General features: G+C 44.5%; 1 protein-coding gene across 1 annotated transcript in view; it reads right to left on the bottom strand.

Moving 5' to 3' along the window:
• The window catches only part of RYR3 (ryanodine receptor 3), a 472,085-nt gene that overhangs the window by 45,680 nt on the left and 405,227 nt on the right, over positions 1 to 21,178 (bottom strand). Inside the window, exons 68-73 of the mRNA XM_087815056.1 lie at positions 18,170 to 18,490; positions 15,389 to 15,629; positions 8,536 to 8,623; positions 8,339 to 8,431; positions 1,460 to 1,630; positions 1,116 to 1,175 (exon numbers count right to left, since the gene is read on the bottom strand). Coding sequence (XP_087671182.1) covers positions 1,116 to 1,175; positions 1,460 to 1,630; positions 8,339 to 8,431; positions 8,536 to 8,623; positions 15,389 to 15,629; positions 18,170 to 18,490 — 974 coding nt within the window. The remainder of the gene's footprint in view (positions 1 to 1,115; positions 1,176 to 1,459; positions 1,631 to 8,338; positions 8,432 to 8,535; positions 8,624 to 15,388; positions 15,630 to 18,169; positions 18,491 to 21,178) is intronic.

The raw sequence follows: 21,178 nt of genomic DNA, 5'->3' as shown, positions 1-21,178 counted from the left end.
TTTTCAACATTTTCCCTCTTCTATAACAAAAAATAATGTCAAGTCTTGATTTATGGATTCTATTACTACCTTTCTCTCTTTAAATATTTTAACCATACTTAAATTCCTTTCTGCAGTTCCTTAGGCTTGAATTCTTCTCTCTGTTGCATTTTCTGGCTTTCTAATAATGGTAGGTTTCCTTTCACATTTTGTACTTTTAAAATATGAGCTTGTCTTTAGAGGAGTTCTATTAATTGGCATTGCAGCCCGTATTCTAGGGGGTGGAGACTCTCCAAGTGGTTTCATGGTTGTCTTTGCAGAAGATTCATGTTTTATTGGTTCAAGGCTAATTTCATGTAAGTTTCTTGCTTTGAATTTCTGTACAATGTGAGTAATTAGATCCTACAGCTGTCTTCCGTTAAGGTTATTAGAAACCCCAGCTGCTAAAATATCTAGTACAGAGGACTCTACAAGTTTTTCCAACTGCATCAACTTCTCCTCAATACTATGATTTAATGTGTCTTCTATTTTTGGGTACTTGGGACTTCTTTTTACTGCCTTTTTTTTTGGTAGTATTTTTTTTTCTTCTATTATTCTTATATGTTTGGGAAGAAAAGAAGAGGCTATTTGTGCCAGCCTAGTCTTCCATCTCAGGGGATAATGTATCTCATGAAAGAGCTCTTCAGATTTGCAGGCCTGGAAAAATAATCAAATAGCCTTTAAAATCAAAATTGTCTTGATTTAAAAAAATTATACCAACTCAGATACAAAATTATTTTCTTTCAAATCTGGAGAGCAGGAGGTGCCAAGACTTCCCCCAGATGTCCTGTTTCCCTGTTTAACAACTATCACAGTCAGTAAATTCTGAGGCTGGGTCCAACCCCCTGCTCTGGCTGGACGTTAGTTCACACAGTGGGAAGTGGGAAGACATGCTTTACTGGTGTGGTGCCTCTTTGCAACTGCAAAGGAAAGAACAAAAATTAAGAGTACTCCCCCCCAAGATTAAGGGGAGAGAGCTAATCCTACCAATTTAACACAAGTACTCTGAGACTGTTTTTAAAAAAACATGGGTAAATTAAGTGGGAGGAGGTCACCCAGAAGGCTGTGTGCATCTTCATTGTCTTTCTGTGCATCACCTTTTCCTGCAAGTGCAAGTTATTCCGCAGGTGTTCCTTCACCTCTTCATCTGTGTCCCTCTGTGGAAAGAGATGTTACATTTTATTCCTGGAGGTCACTATGGAAATGTAAAGCAGGGTGCAGGGAGGTATGACAGCCAAGGGAGAGTTTTGCCGGGATCTTTATTCAAGAACAAAAGAAATTACAGAGGACTGTTCCAAAGGGAACATGCTAACTCCCAAACCGGCTCCAAAGACGTGCTGCCTCTGCTCACCTTGGTTTCTGTCCATTTGCTCCTCCCCTCCCCCCACGGAGGACTGTGCACCTGCCTTACACACTCAGCTAAAGCAGCTGCGCAACTCACATAGCTGTATCGTGCTTTTGCGAGGGAGATCAGCTCCTGGTCGCCTGGGGTGCACATATTCAAACCAATAGGCAGCATTTTCTTGAGTGCAGCCACGATGAGGGAGGTCTGGATGGAATACAAGTCTCCCCTCCGCTTCGTCTTCTTCCGTTCCTGGTCCTGTCCTCCAGACTAGGAGATGAGGTTGACAGAGACAGAGGGGCTCAGTGATTCTGCGAGGAACTGCCTCACTCGGAGGCAGCCTGCCTCCTTGCGGCCCTGTCAGTACAGGTCAGGCCTTAGCACATTTCAAAGGACAGTGAAAGGAATGTGTTGAACAAAGACAACCAGGTGGCCATAGAAGTCCCTGAGCCCTCTCCTTGTGGGCATGCTCACAGAACCACGTGACCAGACGCACACCACAGACACCTACAGTCTTTGCTCACTCACTTCCAAGTTGAATAAACGAATAAACATGTTTTTTCCCCGAAATGATTTGAGAACTAGCAAAATGACTTTGGCTTTTTCATCCCTTACTGGGAAAGTTCATCCAATGAAGTGGTAAGTTTCAGAGAAGAGTCCAATGCACTGGGCTGAGGCACCCAACTAAGAACCTCAGAGTCTACACCACTTGGGGGTGGGGGGCGGTGTGTGTGTTCAAGCAGACGAGGCACTGCAGTGACCAGAGTTTTCATGATGTCAGACTCTGAAAGAGCAAAGCTTCCCTGTGGTACCTCACTGGCTGGACTCAGCCTCAGCTGAATGGGCACCTGCTAGAAGTGTGTGTGTGGAGGGGGGCAGGGGAGCCAGAAACATAAAATGAAGCGAGGACCATGAGGGAGAGCGAACTGGTGCTCACCAAAGCTTTGCTTCACGAGGCGCCCAGGGAGTGTTTGCAGCAGTGAGGTGGCAGCTCTGCAATTTACAATGAGCCCCGGGGCCCTGGGAGCAGGGCTGAGGCCAGATGCCTCCCCTGGGACTGGGATGGGCTAGAGCAGAATTCATTTTATAAAGGATTGCCTTTCTGAGAGGAGGAGGGTTAGGATGAACACTGCCTTGAGATGATCTCTTTAAATGACTTTCCAAAGTTTGAAAGAGGTTCAGAATTATTCAGACAGTCTTCAAAGGGATTCAATTTCTTTCACCCAGCTGCGGTGGCTGCATCTTCAGGTGGTTACATCACAGAAACCACAGCAAAGCCCCTGACTGGCAAAACCCAGTCTGGCCGACCACCACCAGGAATTCTACTGGCTGCAGGGCCACCCTGGGCTCGGTGATCCAAAGCAGCACGCCAGACCCAGGCCAGCAGTGGGAGGGGCAGCGAGAAATAGGAGGGGGAGGAAGAAATGAGGCCAAGAGGCAGTGGCTTCTTGTGTTCCAGAGCACAGCAGAAAGCGGGCTCACACGGAGGCCACAGTTCTCCTATCATTTCCCAAGCGCCTGCAGGGTTCCGTACATGTTCTACCTCCGGTGCAGAATTCTAAAGGCTGTGGCTAAGGCAAAACTCATTTACAGTCTAAATTACCCTTGAAAATGCTTCATATCATCCATCACCCACTTTGATGTATATAAACTACGAGAGACCCTGTGCATCATATAAATGGAAAAGGCAACTCCTAACATGCCGTTTACAATCCAGTAAACGTGCAAAATGTAACGATGTGAATTTGATGCACAATTTAAATAGTTTCTTGCTCACTCTCTCTTTTATCTCGCCAATCCCAGTAGTTTATGATCAAATGGTGCATGTATAATGTGACTCCAATGTACCTGCTACTTAAATAAAACATTTCCAATCCTCCCAATGACTCTGAGATAGAAACAAGTTGGTTTTATCGGTGAGAACATGATGCTCAGAAAAGTTAAGTGATTTTTTGCAAGGTCACAAAACAAGTAGCATCTGAGTCAATGTCTAGACCCAAGGCTATGAGTCCATGGCTCCATTTCCCCTTTCTAACCGAGAACTCCCTGGGATCTGGTTCCTGCACATCCCCTTTCTCTGCCACATATCTTAGAGCAGACTGCTGGGGACAATAGCAGCAGATAAACATTAATGAAGAGACAGAGAAATATTCCCAAGTTAATAACCTGAAGTCACTGGAAAATTGTCTGAAGGTTTATTCTACCATATGCACATTTTATGCAGAAGCTCATGGTTATCTGCTGATTTCAAATCCTGGAGCTTAGTCCTTGGAAAACTCTTTTTGAATCATGGGAACCTTGCACAAGAGGCAAAAATGTACAGTGTGAAGGGCTGGGACCACTGATAGCAAGTGGGATTCTGACCCTGCAGGGCACATCTGAGGAGTGTCCCCCAGGTTCTCAAGCCCTGTCAGTATCCCTGTCTGTTAGCGTGCTGGCTGCAGAGTAGGTGGCTGGGGAAGGGAGCAGAGATAGCAAGGAGACCTCGGTTAGGTTAGGGCGAGGCTTGGCTGGCTTCCCCGGCTTTCCCATTCCAAGGGTGGGTAGGCCTACATTCACTCTTTGACAGGCAGTTGTCTTCCCTGGAGCAGGCCTGGGGGACCTCCAGGTGAGAAAATCCATCCTGTACCACCCCCTTGGTGATCACAGTGCAGAGGGTGGCCAGAGCCTGGCACCTCTACTACTAGAACAGAAAAGACACGTCATGCATTTGACCTGTACCTTTACTTGCATGGCCTGTGTGGAAAGACAAAAGAAAACAAGGAGAAGAGTCAGTCAGTAAAAGCAGGGGTCCAAGGCATAAGGTACCACATGTTAGTCATAGTTTCTTAGCCCCAGTTCCTCAGCCAACACAACAGAAACTCAACCCTGCTGGAAGCCAGTTGAACATGGCATGTAGAGCGAATGGGAGATTAGGATGGAGTTTAATCTGGTCATAAGGACTTACACTCAGACAAGCAATGCACCCCTGGGCCAAGGTCATCTCAGAGACCAGCCTTCCAGAGTGCGTGACACTCAGACCAAGGTGGTCTTCAGATGAATTCTTTAGATCTAAAGTCCTTCCCCTCCCCATTCCCTCCTTCCTTTCACCTGGGTGGGCTGTAGACAATCTGTCATGTTACCAAAGACCCCAATTTTCTTTCTTCCTTCCACCCACCACATTATCACCTCTAGCAGATCTGTGATTACCAAAGTATGTAAAAGTCTAATGACTGTGTTGTATACCTGAAACTAATATAATTTTGCATGTCATCTATGACTGAAAAATAAATTTAAAAAAAGAAGAAAAAGAGAGGGAAGACCTGAGCCAAGGGGTGATGGGTGCGTTTCTGCTAAAAACAAAAAAGGACTCTAGGAATATCTCAGGTGGTTCAGGGTCGCCCCACAGCCTGAAGGATGGAGCACGTCCCTTGTGCTGTGACAGTTACATACTTTTGGTCAAAGGCTCCTACATTCTACAGGTTCTAATTTTATTCTTTTCTTCACATATTACTAAGATTAGTTAATGCATTTTGCTAACACTGGAAATACTTTTTTAAAAAAGTTGCCAAAATTTTTTATTTTCTAAACAAAAATTTATGAATTCCTATACCTTTAAAATTATTTCATTTCCCCCAGTAGTTTAAGATCAAACAGATGATTTTATGTGTGAACTTAAGGAAAAAACATAGACTTTTAAGGGATGAAGGAAGTAAATAAAGGGGGGGAGGGGAAAGGAGAGGGGAGGGAGAGCACTCAAGCTGCAGAAGTACACGAACAAAAGGAATAAAAATAAAATGAGAAAAGGTGGAGGCTGGAGGGAATGAAAGAGAGAGATTGAGACTAAGAGAGAGAGACACACACACACACAAAGGGAAGGGGGAAGGGAAGGGAAGGGAAGGGAAGGGAAGGGAGAAGAATGAGCAATAGGGGATATTGGAGTAAGAAACTCACACACTGAAATCACTCATGGGGTGGAGTGGCTTTAAACAGAGCAGCACTCCAATATTTACTGCACACAACTCTTTCATTGTTTATAATCTTGGTCAATGAACTGGCATTTCTTGGGCTAAATGAGTTCTAACTTACCATTGCCCTCCGAGGAAGCTGCTGCCATTTTTCCAGAAAACAAAACAAGTTTCAAAACAAAACAAAACAAAAACACTTGCTCAGCTTAGTTATGTTTAGCTTAACATATATTTGCAAACTGGTGTTATATAAACAAAATATACAATGAGCTCTCCAAAAAATCTTCTTTAGCCTCCAGAAAAAATCACACATTGTTGAACTGACCTCAGTTAACCAAGTGTGAACAGGGTGGCCCACTGTATATTTTTCTTTGCTTCCTTTCCATTGGCAATGGCAAGTGCAGTGTGTGGACATGCGGCATTCCAGTACGTGGCTGCCATGTGCACTGTGGCCAATTTCATTTACACAACACCAGAATTCAATAAAGGTGGAGGTAAAAACAAGCACAGGTGACAAGTGACCATTCAGATCAGGTAGCAGGGAGAACCTCTCATTTCAGGGAGGCAAAGGCAATGAGAATTCAATTGATAATAAGAAAGACTACCCCCTCCCTGGCTTCTCAATATGTAATTCTACATCCAAAAAACAGCAGGAATGGCTATGGCTGTGAGTTGCTGTTTTGGAGGCATGGTATCTCTCTGTCTGAAGTAATGCTCTGTATTTATGTAATACTATTTTTTCCTAGAGATGCCATTTGAAACTGACTTTTAAACAGAACATCCTAGTAGAGCTGGGAGAAGTCAGGTAGTAAGCTCAGCCCCTATAATTGGGGCCCAAAGGAGGTAAGTGAATGAGGCAAGGCCATACCTCCAGTCAACAGTTGGGCCAAGAGTAGGACTTAGCTTCCTTTTAGTCTCTAGTCCTATTTACTATTACATTTTGTGTCTCAACAGATGCAATAGGAACAATATGAATATTTGTTACCCCGAGAAGCATGGCAAATATTATTTAATTTCTAGGGAGGGTCCTCATATTCATTGCACTATAACTTGACTTTATCCCTTGTGCCTTAGAAAAAACTGGCATCCAATGTCAATGGAAATTAAATGAACGTATTTGCTCCTGTAGACTAACCTTATCAATAGGGGAGATGCAAAGATTCTGAATATGACCATCCTCTGACAAGACAAATATACCATTTTCCTCATTCAGTGATGTGAATGAACATGATTTCAGGTTAGTTTGTTAGTAGGTTAGTTTTGAAATATCACTCTTTGTCATCTCATCTCTTTCCAAGTGTGAAACCAAGGACCCTGAATATACACTCAGTACCAGAGGGTTGAGATATCTTTGCTATTTCTGCTCATCTGGGATCTGAACTCTTGTATCCGAGTCATTTCCATTGCTTTGCTGCTGTCGCTGATGATGACAATGAATTCTAGCTGGTTCAGTCCTGAGCCAATGGGTCTACTCCAAGTTGAAGGCAGCTTGGAATCCGCCTGGGATTTATTTAGGTAGGTGGGGTCAAAGGAGAGACTGTGATGGCTGTAAGAAGATCCTTCAGAGGGAACTTAAGATAAATAAATGTCCAGGGATCAGGAGTCTGAAATATCTTACCTTGTATACCTGACATGAAGAGCAGATGTGTTTGCTAAAAGTTGAATGCAAAATGAACTTTGGAAAATCAAATAAAAGTTATATAAAGCTCAAAAGGATCCACGATAGGTAAAGTTCCTATGTGTCTAAGGTTCCTTTTCAGTGTGAATACATACTCCTGATTGTTTCACTTTGCATACGCACAATTTTATTTATCCAACTTTATAGAGCAGTGTATACCAGATTCTAAACTTTAAGAGTCAATTTTTGGGTGAAGGAAGTGTTAGTGTCAACATAGCTAAAAGATGAAGGGCTGGCGAGTTTGAAGTGATGGAGCTGATCAGAGGTAGCCACACATAGTGAAGATGTGAGTGTTGATTTTTGGTGTCCTACCAGCCCCTTGTCTGCAGCTCCACATACACAGGTCTTCCATCTCAAATGGTTATTTGGAAAGATGCCCCAAGAGCTTCACTACAAAGCCATGATTTGTCATCTTTCCAGAACTGATTTTCACTTTTGAGGGGTCCCCATGCACACTCCACCTTCGTGTTCTTCAAAGGCAGCACTGTACCAGCAATGAGAGAGACGCACATCTCAGGCATTACATGGCACTTATACTTGACGTATATAGTCAGTCCTCATTGCCGCACACTTCTCAAGGGAAGAGAGTCAAGGGTAAGCCATAACAGCTGGTAACAAAATATCCCAATTAAGTAAGCCTTGGTTTTGTATATACACTTGAAGGAGTGTGTCTCAGAATTCTCTCCAATCAAAACAGCGAAGCCTCACTGTGCAGAGCTGACCTAGGAGTTCTGGGAGACCAGCTCCCCCTCCCGTATTCCTGCTACAGTCCTCCCTATAGGTTATTTTTTTTTCTCCAGACAGCTGTCTGGTATGCCCTCTTTCAAACATTTCCTTCAGGGAGATGGACAAATGTTTGGGTTTCTGAAGGCAACTCACATGGAAAATAAACAGAAGACAGTAAGAGGTCAGCATAGCTGAAACAGAGCAGCTGTTGGGAGTTCCAGACAGGGGGACAACAAATACACTGTAAGAACATGTGCTAGGGAAACCCTCAAAGCCAAGTAAATTCCTAATCAGAAGGTGACTCTAGCCACCTGTATTTTTGCAGCTTCCCTACACAGGAAGTAGTTCTATTTTAAAATGACTGGCAGCAGGTTTTAGGGACCTCTTGAATGTCTTAGGCAAGTCTTGAAACATAAACTTTTGGAAATACAAGCAGCTATTTATTCATAAAAATGTGATGACCATGCTTATTTGAGAGGAGTTCCTTGTGGCTCATTCTCAAAGAAACAACAGTAGAGACTGCCGGCTTGACCTAAATGCTGTATGGAGCTGATCCCCTCAAACATCAAAGATACATAGCTCAGGTCAAGGTTGAAGAGTCTTTGGAATTGATTTCTTAGGACTTACTTTTGACATCTTGCTTTTGCTGTCTCCAGTTAAAAATGCCAAATTATTAATTTCGTTCTGAATCACAAAATTTTGCTCTTCCCTCTTGAAGTTCTAAGTGGGGGGAAAATAAAAAAAAAGCACACGTTACAAGACAGCTCTCTGAGGTCTGTACCTTTCACAGCCGTCTCTAAGTCAGGGCCCACATGTGTCCTTACGTGAGACTTGCACCACAGGATGAAGACCTCAGCCACCATGCGGAAGAGCTGGTCAGAATTAGCATCGGGGCTTTTGAGCCAGTTAGATCTGAGTTGAAAAGTAAATGAATATACATATGAAATTCAGTGCTGATTAAAACAGTCACACTCATTGGACACTGTATGAACACATTTATCCAGATAAAACTATATTCCCATAAGAAGGCTATCATCAGAGAGGCTAAAGATCGATACACTCCTTCCATGCTTAGATATAGGCATGTAATTGTAGATATTTTAGAGGACCTACAGTAATCATTTCCATTTACCAAAAGATTCAAGGATTATCTTAGCAAACAGATGTCAGAAATCAACATTTCAAAACTGTCAAAGGTAGGTTTCTTTTTCTTTAAAATGTAGAAGTGATTAAGGTTATACTTTAAGTTTTGGGACAAAAGTCCTTTAATACATAAGGCAGACAAAACTAGAAAAGTCTTGGTCACTAAGACATCTAATCTTGTCACTGACACTTGTCATTGTCAAGCCTCTGAAATGCTGAGCGCTCTACAAACACTTCAGGCTTCAACACTTTTCCTTTCAAAGCCAATTTTAAGAATAAAATTTGTAGGACAGTATGTTTTTCGCTGTTGACTGAAGTGCATGGGCAGACCAAACATCTCCTTCGTCCCCTGAAAAGGTTTGGAAATTCCCTATAAATGGGTATTACTCATTTCTTTTTTAAAACAAACAAACAAACAAAAATACATACATATAAAAAACCCCCAGAAAACAGTGGCAGCAAGAAGGCTAAACTGCAGTAGAATCCAGCCAATTTCTAAAAGTTCTCTTGCCTCTAAGTATCAGACACATTTGAGTTAAATTATATTTTGAAAGGGCTGGGTGAGTTGGCATTTTCAAATATCTGTAGAGTGATGTAGAAGTTAAATTGTCTATTGCCTTTCTTAAGTTAAAGAAAACTTTGGCTTCCATGGATGGTCTGAAAAACCCACTGCCCCCTGGTGCATGCAGAGTAATAGTTATCAAAAGCCAGTTCCCTGAGCCCCGGGACACCAGGCTGCAGGGCCCTGAGCAGCCTTACCTTCCGCCCACTCAGAGCAGCACGCACCAGGCTGAGAAAGGCGAAGGCTAGTGAGGCCAAGGCCACTTTTGGGTCCCTCTCATCTCCTGAATTCCCTGCTGCCCTGTGCCCCAGCCTCACACACGACCTTACCTAATCCTTCCTGTTTTCTTTTTCAACTAGTCTCTTCTCTTCCTTAGGAACAAAACCCCATGTTATTCAGGGTGGCGCTGTGCCCTGCTGAAGATCCATTACCCAGATTTCCCCGAGGGATCGCACTGTGACTAAATTCTGATCAATGAGGTGGAAGGGGAAGTTGTCCGATGGGCCTTTGGAAAAGCTTCTGAAAAGGGATCAGATAGCTGAAGGTGCCTCTTTGCCTTCCTGCTTCCTGTCTGGAAGGATAATACAATAGTTCTAATTGGCATTTTGCACCATAAAGCAACTTCAAAGTTGGAAGCCAATGTTAAGGATGGAAAGACATAGGAGGGAGGGTCTCTAATGAGTAGCAACCACACTAATTCTGGACTGGATATCTTTGGACTTCTTTTATGCGTGAGATTTAACTTCTAATTTGTTTAGGCCACTATAATCAGGCATCCATTACTGGAAGCCAAATGCAATCCAAACTTGAGGCTTGCTATCGGTAATGTTTTTTGATTTCTTTCATATGACTTTTTCAGAGGTGCTTTTTCAGGGTCAAGTGTAGGTTTGATCAGAACTGGCAGCTGTTCATTCTCTAGCGTTTTGGTTTAAATGAGCATTATAGGTTTGCACTATGCCCTGAGTGGGAAGAGGCGAAGGGTCATACCCTCTCCTACCAAGGAAAAGTACAGCCACAGGGCGTGTGAGTAGCAGGAGCCCTGAAAACAACCTTGGGTCAACATTCCCCCCCGGGAGAAAGACCATTTTGACCCCTTTGCCGTCCTATGGGAAAGCAGTTTCAGTGGAATGAATTTTTTTTCATTACTCTTCCTCTAAGAGGAAAAACTTTACCCTTTATTTCTAGGGAATCCTTTCATCAGGTTCACAGTGGTGGGTGTGCATGAAGAATATCTCATTAAATGTCTTCCCCCAGGTACACAAACGCTGCACCTCTCTCAAGCCAGATTAAGATGGTATTTGCAGAAGACTAGAAGATCCTGACCTCACCTCTCCTATTTGCCCAGAGCCGTCACCCCTACATGATGTGCCAGGCTCATCTTCCCCTGCTCCCAGTCTTGCACAGAATTCATGGGGTCTCTTAATATTCAGACACTGATCCCTTTTGGAGGCACTTAGGTGATTCCCGAATCTCTTTTCATCTGCACTGCGAGCTGCCAATGGGCAGTTCGGAAACGCAAGGCTGCGGGTGGAGGAAGGCTGGGTTTAGAGGCAACGGTCAGTGGGGGTGATGGCTGAAGCGACCCAAATGATAAAATTACTGAGCATATGAACGGAGAAAAGAAGCACATAATAAACTCTTGGATGATGGCAAGAGTAAGGAGAGTTTGACTTTCATTTTCAAAAAGACAAGCTATCAGATTTTGAAAGAAAGCAAAGCCATGGTCCTACGTTCACAGTCAGGTTGTCTGACACAGAGGTAAGAGCTTCTCTCAGGCTTGTTCCTGAGCCTCCAGTAGAAGACAGTCTGAAGCAGTCACCACACAGGGCTCCCTTCGACAGGTTGAGAGATGGGCTTTCTCCAAAATCACACTATTTAAAGTTGTTTATTTCCATGTTCCGATTGTTTCTGATTTCCAGATAGGCTGAGAAACCACTGCCTCTTTTTTTTTCCCCCCCTAGGTGCCTTTTATTTCATTGCCTCTTGTAGAGGGACTCTCTTGAGCCTATGCTGATTTACTGTCTCCTGGGTGAGGTGATGGAGGCTGATCTGCCTGCTCTGACCACCCCGCACCAAACCCCGGATTCCTGCTGGTTCTGGGTCAGCTCCAGGCTGAGCACTGACCCACAGGAGTGTCTCTTCAGAAGAGTGTTCCAGGCAGTGAAGGAACTTGAAGCACTGCCGTGACGGGGCTGAAGGAAGTACAGAGGTTTAATATAATGAGGAAAAACAGGGAGGCGGTCAAGAGAAGATGGCACCCTTCAAAATTTCAATAGCTGCCACAAGACAGATTGGCACCGTTTTGTGTGGCCCTGAAGAGCACAGTCTGAGCTCGTGGTACAAATAGTTACAGATTCAAGCTCAAAATGGTTTAAACTGTCTGGGACTAGAATGAGTTGCACACAAGGGAAGGATGCACCTGTTGTCTATAACCATGGTCAGTAGTCAGAGGTGGAAGGGCCCTGCTAGGGAAAAGGAAGGGGGTATTTATTCATCCAGTTAGAGGGAAGATGGAGTGACCTCAGATATTCGGGCCAACTCCACAATCCCATAATTCCAGGCCAGCTAATTCTTCTGGGTGAAGAAAGGACTTGAAGAAGGTGAAGGCACACACATAGGAAGGAGGCATTTCTAAGCAAGGCTCAGATGACCATAATGCTCCATAGTGTTCAGGAAAGAAGGGGCTGATAAGCGGGGATGAATGAATTAATGATGATCTTAAAGACCGTCTGACACTGCCATTTTTAGCCCTGCCAAACACGGTGGAGGTGGAGCGCACTCGATCTTGAGTCTCGATCGTCAACAGTGACAAATGCCACTAAAGATATTCTCGGAGCAACCTTACTCTACTCTCATTTTTGTTTTCAACTCTAACTGACAAATTCCTTCTCTAAACTGTTAACATAATATGTTAATCGGAAATGACTAAAATGATGACTCTCAGAGCAGGATTTCTTTTGAGGAAGTGAGTCAAATTTCTCCTAGATAGGTAAGAGATTATATGTACACACACAATGTGAGTGAAGTGTTTATTTTGAAGTGCTAAATATAAGCTAAATTATTTTAAATAGTAAGTACAATTTACCTTATAAAATAAACGCTAAAGTGGGCATATTCAGACCTATTTTCTGCCCATGACAGAATGGCATACCACTCAAAATGTTAGCAATGTTCCCTCAGATATTCCTGTGTCCTTTCCATATCTACAATGAGGTATTTTAAAATCAAGCTTCCCCAAACTTATATTTTAGGCCTGGAAGCTTTAAGAGGGCGTGGTATAATAAAATAGATCTATTTGGTCTTTGCCTTCCACTGGGGCCAACAATCCTTTGTTCCTTTTCCTGTTCATGGTCATTGGTCTCCTATGTGCCCACTTCCCTCATCATTCAGCTTAAACTCCATAGTCAGTCTTTATAATCACCCTCTTACATACACCCTCAACTCCCTAACCCATATTTTGGGTCATAGTCACTTTGCAAAACCCCAACCGTGGTCAAATCCAGCTTCTTACTCTGGGCCAAGGCCTGGCAGCTGAACTGGCTGGGGGAAAAGACAACCTGCTGCTGGGTCTCACTTTAAATTCATGATCACAGATCTCAAGTGGGGCTCTCGGTGCTGCTGCCTGGCAACCACACGGCACTTCCCTCATCCATCTGCTCTCCCACTTCTCCATGGTCACCGCCTTATACCCCCTTCCTTACTCCTCAAATCTCCAAGCACTTTCTCCCCTTCCTCACTCTTAGCTGATGTCTTGCTTCCTACTTCACCGAGGACGAAAGCAATCAGAAAAGGATTCCTACAGACTCTATCCATCTATATATATGAATGTAGGTGTATGTCATGTATGTTATGTGTGGTATGTACATATGTATGCATGTAAATCTGTGTGTGTGTATCTACCAGCATTAGCACCCACTCTCTGCCCTCCTGCCTGCTGTTGTGAATAAACTATCTGAGGCTGATCCTTTGCCTGTTCAAGGACATTGCTTTAGAAATTCTCTCTCTCTGATCAATTTCCTCTTCTCGACTGGATTATTCCCATTAACAAAGAAACATTCTGACGAGGCTCCCATCTTAAAAACTCTTCTCTTGACCCTAATTTGGTCTCCAACTACCATCCCATTTCCCTGTTCCCCCTTAAAATAAAACTTGAACAAGTTTCCATATTGCTGTCTCCAAGTCCTTTCTTCCCATTCTCTTCTAGCCCAATCTGAAGAGGCTTTCATCTCCACTGTTCCACTGCAACTGCTCTGGTCAAGGTCACCAAAAAACTTCAGTCAGTATTCTTTACTACTGGAAATGCTTTATAAAGTTGGCACCCAGGACACACCATTCTGTTGGTTTCCTCCTGTCTCTCTGGTTACTCCCTCTCAGTCTCAGTCTCTGGTCCCTCCTCTTCTGCCTGACTTCTTAATGTTGGAGAACACAAGCCTGAGTCTTTGGGACACTTTCTCCCCTTCAATCCTTTATTTCATCCAGTCTCATGGTTCTTAAAGACTACATGTCAATATGCTGATGATGCCCAAATTCCTAGATCTACACCAGGCCCCTCTCCTGAACTCTGCCCTCATATTCAACTGTCCAATCAACACTTTCATTTCTATATTGATTAGGTAACTCAAATTTTGCATGTCCAAAAACAATGTCCTGATCTTCCCCTAAAAATCTTCTGTACCCACAACCTTCCCTGACTCAGCTGATGAAAATCTCATCTTTCCATTTGCCAGAATCATCTTTTACTTGACTCTCCTCTTTTCTTTCATCCCCAATCTAGAAGTTCCAACGGCTCTACCTTCATAATAGACCCAGAATCTGATATCTTCTGTCAACCTTCATTATTACCACTCTGGTCTCAGCCAGCATCAACTCTTTTCATTCTCTTTTCTTTTTAATTGTGGTAAAATACACATAACATAAAATTGGCCATTACTGACATTTAGTACATTCACAATGTTGGGCAACTATTTCTAAAGCATTTTGAGGGCTCTAAAAGAAAACCCCAATCCCGTTAAGCAGCTGCTCCTGATCCCCCCCCCAATACCCCCTCTAGGCTGGCAGCCTCTAGTCCGCTCTGTCTCCACAGCTCACCATCAGCTTTTGACTGGACCATTGTGAGCTTCCTAACTGGTCTCACTTCCTTATTTGCTTCAATCCCTCACCACAGTGTTCAAAGCGTGAATCAAACCACATCACAGGTTAGCTCAAAACCCCCACCAACTTCTTATCTCAGAGTAAAAGCCAGAGTCTTCAAGGCCCTGACTCATGTTGCCTCTCTGACATCTACGCTCTCCATGACCCTCACTCTGCCCCAGCTACACTAGCCTCCTTGTGATCCCCTGAACATCCCAAACTCACTCCTTCCTCAGGGCTTACACCAGATGGTCCCTCTTCCTGGGACACTCTTCCTCAGACCTGCAGGGTTCCTGACTTCATCTCCTTAGGTCTTTGCTCAAACATCACTTTCTCAGTAACATGCAATTTACAACTGCAACTCCACCTAATTCCCCTTACCCTGCTTTGTACAATTAACTGTCAAATTAAATATATAAATATATAAGTGTATGTAAGTCTATATAATTACATAAGTACTTGTTTTGTTTACTGTCTGCATGCCCCACTCCCCTGCCAGAATGAAAGCTTCCTACATCAGACATCTTCATTTTGTCCCATCTTGTTCCCCAGTGCTGAGGACAGTCAGTGATATCTGTGGAATAGACATGTGACAGAACAGCAGAAGGGCATCGTGGGTCGCAGCTCCTTCTCACCTATGGCATCTGAGGATGGAAGGGGTGGCCATGCCACTGATCATATAGCATCACTGGTCAAGGGAAACACTGCCCAGAGGTCCAACACTAGGGATTATTGGGGGAGGGTGCTGGTGGAGGCCTCTGTGACCTCCCTTTCTCAATTGTAACCCAACCCAACACCATCTTTGCATCCCGTGGACATGCTTCCCCAGGCCTCCTCCCTACCTGTTGTTGTCCACGTAGCGGATCAGCATGGGGTAGAAGGCATAGAGGTCTCTGCAGAGCACTGCAAACTCATCCAGGATGAGGAGCTCTGCCTCCTGAGTGTCCCCTTTGCTGTCAGCTTTCAGCTGCTCCTCCTCCTGCACAGTCTTGACAGCTTTTTTCTTCAGCTTCTCCAGAGTTGGGATGAAGTGACTTCTGAGCAGGTCAGGCCTGGCCTTGCTGATGATGGGCTGGGCGTACACTGCGTTTGCAAACAAAGGGCCTCCCCCTCATTTCCCATATTATGACAATTGAATAAAAGAAGTGATACTAAGAGGTGAGGCTGTGAAAATCCATCAACACAGGATGGCACTGTCCCTTGTTCCCTTCCTTAATCTCCCACTCGGTACTTCCCTCTGATGAAGCCACAGCTGAGGGAGATGGGGGAGCTATAGGAGAAGGTCCTGCTCCTGTTCTGCTAGACCATGGGAGCCCCTGCCACCCCTGAACTCCTCATGCATGCTCGGTGTTTGCCACATATCCTAGCTCTTCGTAACAACTACCTTGTATCATTTTATAATATGCTCATGCTGGTTTTGGCTCACTAGCTAGATTATAAACTTCTTGAAGGAAGCCTTTTGTTCATAATAACCAACACTGTGCGCAGCCAAGAATAGGCACCAAACACTATGCTTTCCAGTTATTTTCAGAAAAATCTGTTGTTAAAAATACATTAATCCAGTCACAGTTCTTAGCCCCCAACACTTGAGGACTATCTGCCTAATGCCTGTAGAATCCTCTGGGCTCCAAGGAAGGCAGATAAACTATTATCAGCTATAAGGAGCTGAGAGAGAGGATGGAGTGGCCACGAGGGGTCAAGGAGCAGAAACCAGCAATCAGTGGGGTTCGGGACTATAATTCTGACCCTCTTACAGAGAAAGATAAACCTTTATACTTCACCCTATTTCTTAAATAAAATATCTCATTGGTTCAATTCATAATAAAGATCAGAATCTGAGTAATTATAAAAAAAAAGTGAAATGAAATTAATGAGTCATGAACCATTGGCAATGTTCATGGTATATTTCAAAGTTTCTTTTTAAAAAAAAAACCTTTATTGATTTCAGAGAGAAGAGGAGGGGAGAGAGATAGAAACATCAATGATGAGAGAGTCATTGATCAGCTGCCTCCTGCACACCCCCGTCGAGCCCGCAACCCGGGCATGTGCCCTGACCGGGAATCAAACCCCCATCGCCTGGATCCTAGGTCCACGCTCAACCACTGAGCCACACCTGGCCAGGCCAAAGTTTCTTTAGCTCAGAGCATTTTAATTGAAAACAGCCTCCTTTCCAGAACTTTAAAAAAATTATCTCATTTTGCCTTATTTTTTAATTTCATAAAGACTGTTTTAGAAAGAGAATGTGACAGGAGGTCTCTGCTGAGATGCATTAACCAAGAAGTCGAAACTCAGAGACATGATGGGTTGAATTTCATACCCTGCCCCTCACTGAGGCGCACCTCTGCTTTGGACCTGGAATCAGAATGGCTGTTCCAGAGGCAAGTGATGTGGGGTTACTATTTAAAATTGATTTTGCTTAGGTAACAGGAATTAAGTGGCCTGACTGTAGAATTAATTCACCCGAGGAATAAAAGGCCAAGTCCAAATCCCATCAGTGCCTCTCTTGCTGTGAGGTCTTTCCTCTCTGCTCCTCTAGGGAGCTCTAGGAGCTGATCCTTTATCTCCTTCCTTCCCTTAATCCAGATGTACAAATGAGAGCTCCTCAACAAACTTCCTTAGGGCTAACAATATTCTTGGGCTAAGGTAAGAAAGGAACACACCTTTGTTTACTCATGTTCCAGAAGCCTCTGTTTACCATCTAGCAGCTGTTAGCACCCAAATGTTTATCACTTTGATCTCAGTTCATTTCTGAGAAAAGGGGGAGATAGGAACATTTCTTCCTCAGTCTGCCAGAGGATGCCTACCAATTTGTCCAGGGAGGGAAATACCTACAGTTGGGCCGATACTCCCTGGGACTCAGCCCCTGTGTGTCACAGTCCAGGAGATAATATGGGTGAACCTGCTAGGGTGGAGGCCTCTGTCTAAGCTGTGGGTCCATCCAGTGCAATGACTCTGCCTTAGGTTCTGTCTCCTCAGGCTCTACTCTGACACAGAGAACACTGAATATTTGTGGTTTCCTGACTGCAGAAAGTACAGTTATTCATTTTCCTAGTCTTTCCTTTACAGAGGTTGCTTCAGGAACAGAAAATCAGCTAACACCGTTTATCAAGAGCCTATGCACACAAGGAGTCCCAGAGGAACACAAAACACCCCACTTGCAAACCACCCCAAAACAGAGTGGTACTACTATGAACCTAAATTAGAGCGTGTCTGAGAAAGCATAACGTGAGATACGAATGCTAGGAACTCACAGTACAGCCCAGCTGGGAGTGAGGTTATACATGTGGAGAACAGAGGATCAGTTACCAAGAAAACAGGGACAATTACTGCTGTAAGAGCAAATGGGATTCTTAAATACCAAAAGCAAATAAAGCAAGGCTCATCTGCGTCAGGTAGAGTTTATCAAGAAGGGCTTCCCGGAGGTCTGAGGGGCCTGCATTAGCTGGGGAGCTGAGCAGGAGCATTTGCTCTAAGAAGCTCTACAGGGGAATAAGTCAATTCTTTTTACTGTTAAGTAACTAAGAGGGGTAGGGAGAAGAGTTTAAAGATAGACTAAGAGATGAAAAGAGAATCTAGGCATCTTGGTCCCTGAGCCGGACGTGGGAGAAAGGCATTTCTGGTACCTGCGATACGTTTCATCCAGGAGGCCTCGTCGATGCCCAGGTTGTTGTTGATGATTTTCAGGATGTTGCCCAGGATGATGCTAAGGTGTTCCGAGGTGACTTTGGTGCACCAGGGCCCCGTGCTGGGGGGCAGGTGCTCAGGCCCCTGCTCCCACCAGTAGGACAGGTAGTTGCAGAGCATGGGCAGGATCACCTCGATGACGTGGGGCATCTCTGTGTACCGGGCCCCGGACTCGGCCAGGCGGTGGATCTCCTTCATGAGGCGTTCCAGCGGCGGGATGTCGGGACACATCTCTTCCACCGTGTCCGGCATCCCCAGAACTGACCGAGAGCACACAGAAGAACGAAGGAACGGTAATTCAAAAGCACAGTGGCGCAATTTCTCTCCTCTGTCCCACCCTTCCTTTGGTCGTTAGACGTGGCTTTCCACCCCAGAGCCTCGCACGAGCGAGCCCTGGATGTGGGGCTTCTGCCCGCTAATGGCTACAGCTTCCAGACAATGGGTTATCCTCCCACGTGTCCCATTCAGCTTGGAACACCTAAACATAAGGTCAAGTGAGCACGACAGGGACCCAGCTGAGGGGTATTTCAGGGCCTCTCTGTGACCAAGCTAGTCTCTGGGCTTCTCCCTCTTGTCCTGAGTGCGGGACTAGTCAGAGAAAAGCAACTCATAGATATTTAGTTGCCAACCCATGGTTCAGTCGCCTGGATCGCATCTGTACTGTTTAGAAAGGAAAAGGAAACCATCTCATCACTGTCCCAGCTGGACTACAGTCAACAATACATTCCATCCAGTTGAAATTTTGGGGAAAGAAAACATGACGCGTGTTGATTTCCGCATTTACAACAAACCTGAGGTGACCTGTGCCAAGACTTCCTGTCAATCACTTAAGCCTTTTTGGTCTTGCAGACTTGTGCACAAGGAATAGTGAGGTAGCCGGCCCTTTCCTCACACTGAACGACTGTGGTCACTTTGCTGGACAAGTACAGACAGAATGAAGTGGTGACAGAGTTCAACACTGAAGGTTGTCAGATACAAGAATAGCCAATGGAAGAAGCCAGGGGTAGCTGCCCGGTTCTCCTTAAGGAAAATGACACCCTTTCCCCCAAGTTGGGAGGAGACCAGAGCATCCTGAGGCTCCCAACAGGTGAAGAGATAACAAGGGATCTAAGCGGAGGAACAGGAGCTGGTTGGGAAAGAAGCCCAAGCCCCAAGCTCTGCAGGTGCATCCGTTTATCCCACAGCTCCCCACAGTCCACCTAGGCCTGGGGGCAGAAGCCACCCAAAGGCCAAATTTCTCACAGTGGGGCCAAAGCATTAGGCACCACAAGGGCTAGAGCCTGAGAGGCCACAGGAAATGTGGAACGTTTTCCCAGGGCATCAGTTCCACCAGAAGATTTGAGGAAACAATATTTGATACTAAAAGTAAAATGTAAAGTTCTCATGAAATTTCACAGGACAGAGCAGAAGCCTTCAAACAGAAGTTTGTGTTTAGTGAGGTGGGTTATGCCTGCAGGCCTTTTGCCATTGGTGTTGATGCTGGTTGGAGGTCTGCTTTGGATCTTAGGTCTATAGGAATTGAAGGGTCAGAGGCCACAGCACATTCTTTGGCCTTTAGGAATATTGGCCAATTGAAAGGGACTATTTTGATCTCTCTTATGATTACAGAGCAGAGCTACAGAATAACCCTGGCTATCGTGGAGACTGTGCATCTGTAGTGAGACAGGCGGTTCTACTGAATGGCATGTGGCAAAGACCTGGACCTGGAGGAGCCCCTGCTGTGGAGCAGGCCCCATGAGGTCCCAACATGCTTTCCCTAGTGATGACTTTCTGTCATTGTTACTATGGCCTTCTGGTAAGTAGAAAGCTAAAGACCTCTCTGCCTTGGAAGTCAGCAGTGGACCAATGTGCCTTAAAATCCAGACAATTCCAAAGGATTCACAGCATGAAATCCAAAGAACACTGCACTCCTGTGATTTACAGTGGAAGGGGCTTTCACGAGCCAGACGTGGCCCACTACCAACGCCGGTCATTTGCAGAGAACAAGTCCAGCTTGTACCTTTTAGCAGAACAACAACAATCAGGGGTGACATCAACATGGGAGCCTGGGGAGACTCACAAACAAAATAATTTTACACAAACAGTGCCAGAATAAATAGGTAAGGACAGAGAAGTCAAGCCTTCTACTTTCTAGCTCTGCACATGGAACAATGCCAACCACCATAGATGCAACTGAACCTTATAGTTGTTTGCTGTAAAATTATAAATGAGAAGGCTCATGTGTATATAGGTGTGTGTGTGTGTGTGTGTGTCTGTGTGTGTGTAAATGGCCCATTGACAATACATCAATAGGAACACTTTTTTTCCTACCTAAGAAAAACACAGAGTTGTTTGAGGTTTCTGCACTGGAGTCATTATAATGACCTTTAAAAATTATTTATATGTAATTGGTTCTTGAGTAGAGAACCCATTTGTGATTCAGATTGTGTTTTGTACTTCAAATGCCACATAATGAAACCATAGAACAGATGCTGCTGAGTTATCTACCTGAAAAACAGCCTCGGCGGAGTCTTATCAGAATCAGACACAAGACTGTTGGGGGGATCATTCGGACCCACTGCCCTTTCACCTTCTAGATCAGTGATTTTTGACCTTTCCCATCTCATGCACACATAAACTAATTACTAAAACTCTGTGGCACACCAAAAAATATATTTTTTGCAGGTCTGACAAAAAAAAAGGTATAATTTTGATTCATTCACACTGGACAGCTATTGTTGTGTTGACTGTTGTCATTTTTTTATTTGACAATCTAAGGGAAAAAAGGTCAGTGCCCCTGACTAAATAGTCAGGTCTTGCATGTTTTAAACATTCTTACAGCACACCAGGTGAAAATTGCTGGTCTAGATCAATAGTTCTCAAAGTGAAGTCCTCCCACCAGCAGCAGAGTAGTGATAGGACCTTCTGATGCCAGACCTACTGAATTAGAAACTCTAGGGGTAGGACTC

The sequence above is a fragment of the Miniopterus natalensis genome, chromosome 1 (assembly GCF_054644295.1).
Source record: "Miniopterus natalensis isolate mMinNat1 chromosome 1, mMinNat1.hap1, whole genome shotgun sequence".
Lineage (NCBI taxonomy): Eukaryota > Metazoa > Chordata > Mammalia > Chiroptera > Miniopteridae > Miniopterus > Miniopterus natalensis.
This window is presented reverse-complemented; position numbering and strand designations above follow the sequence as displayed.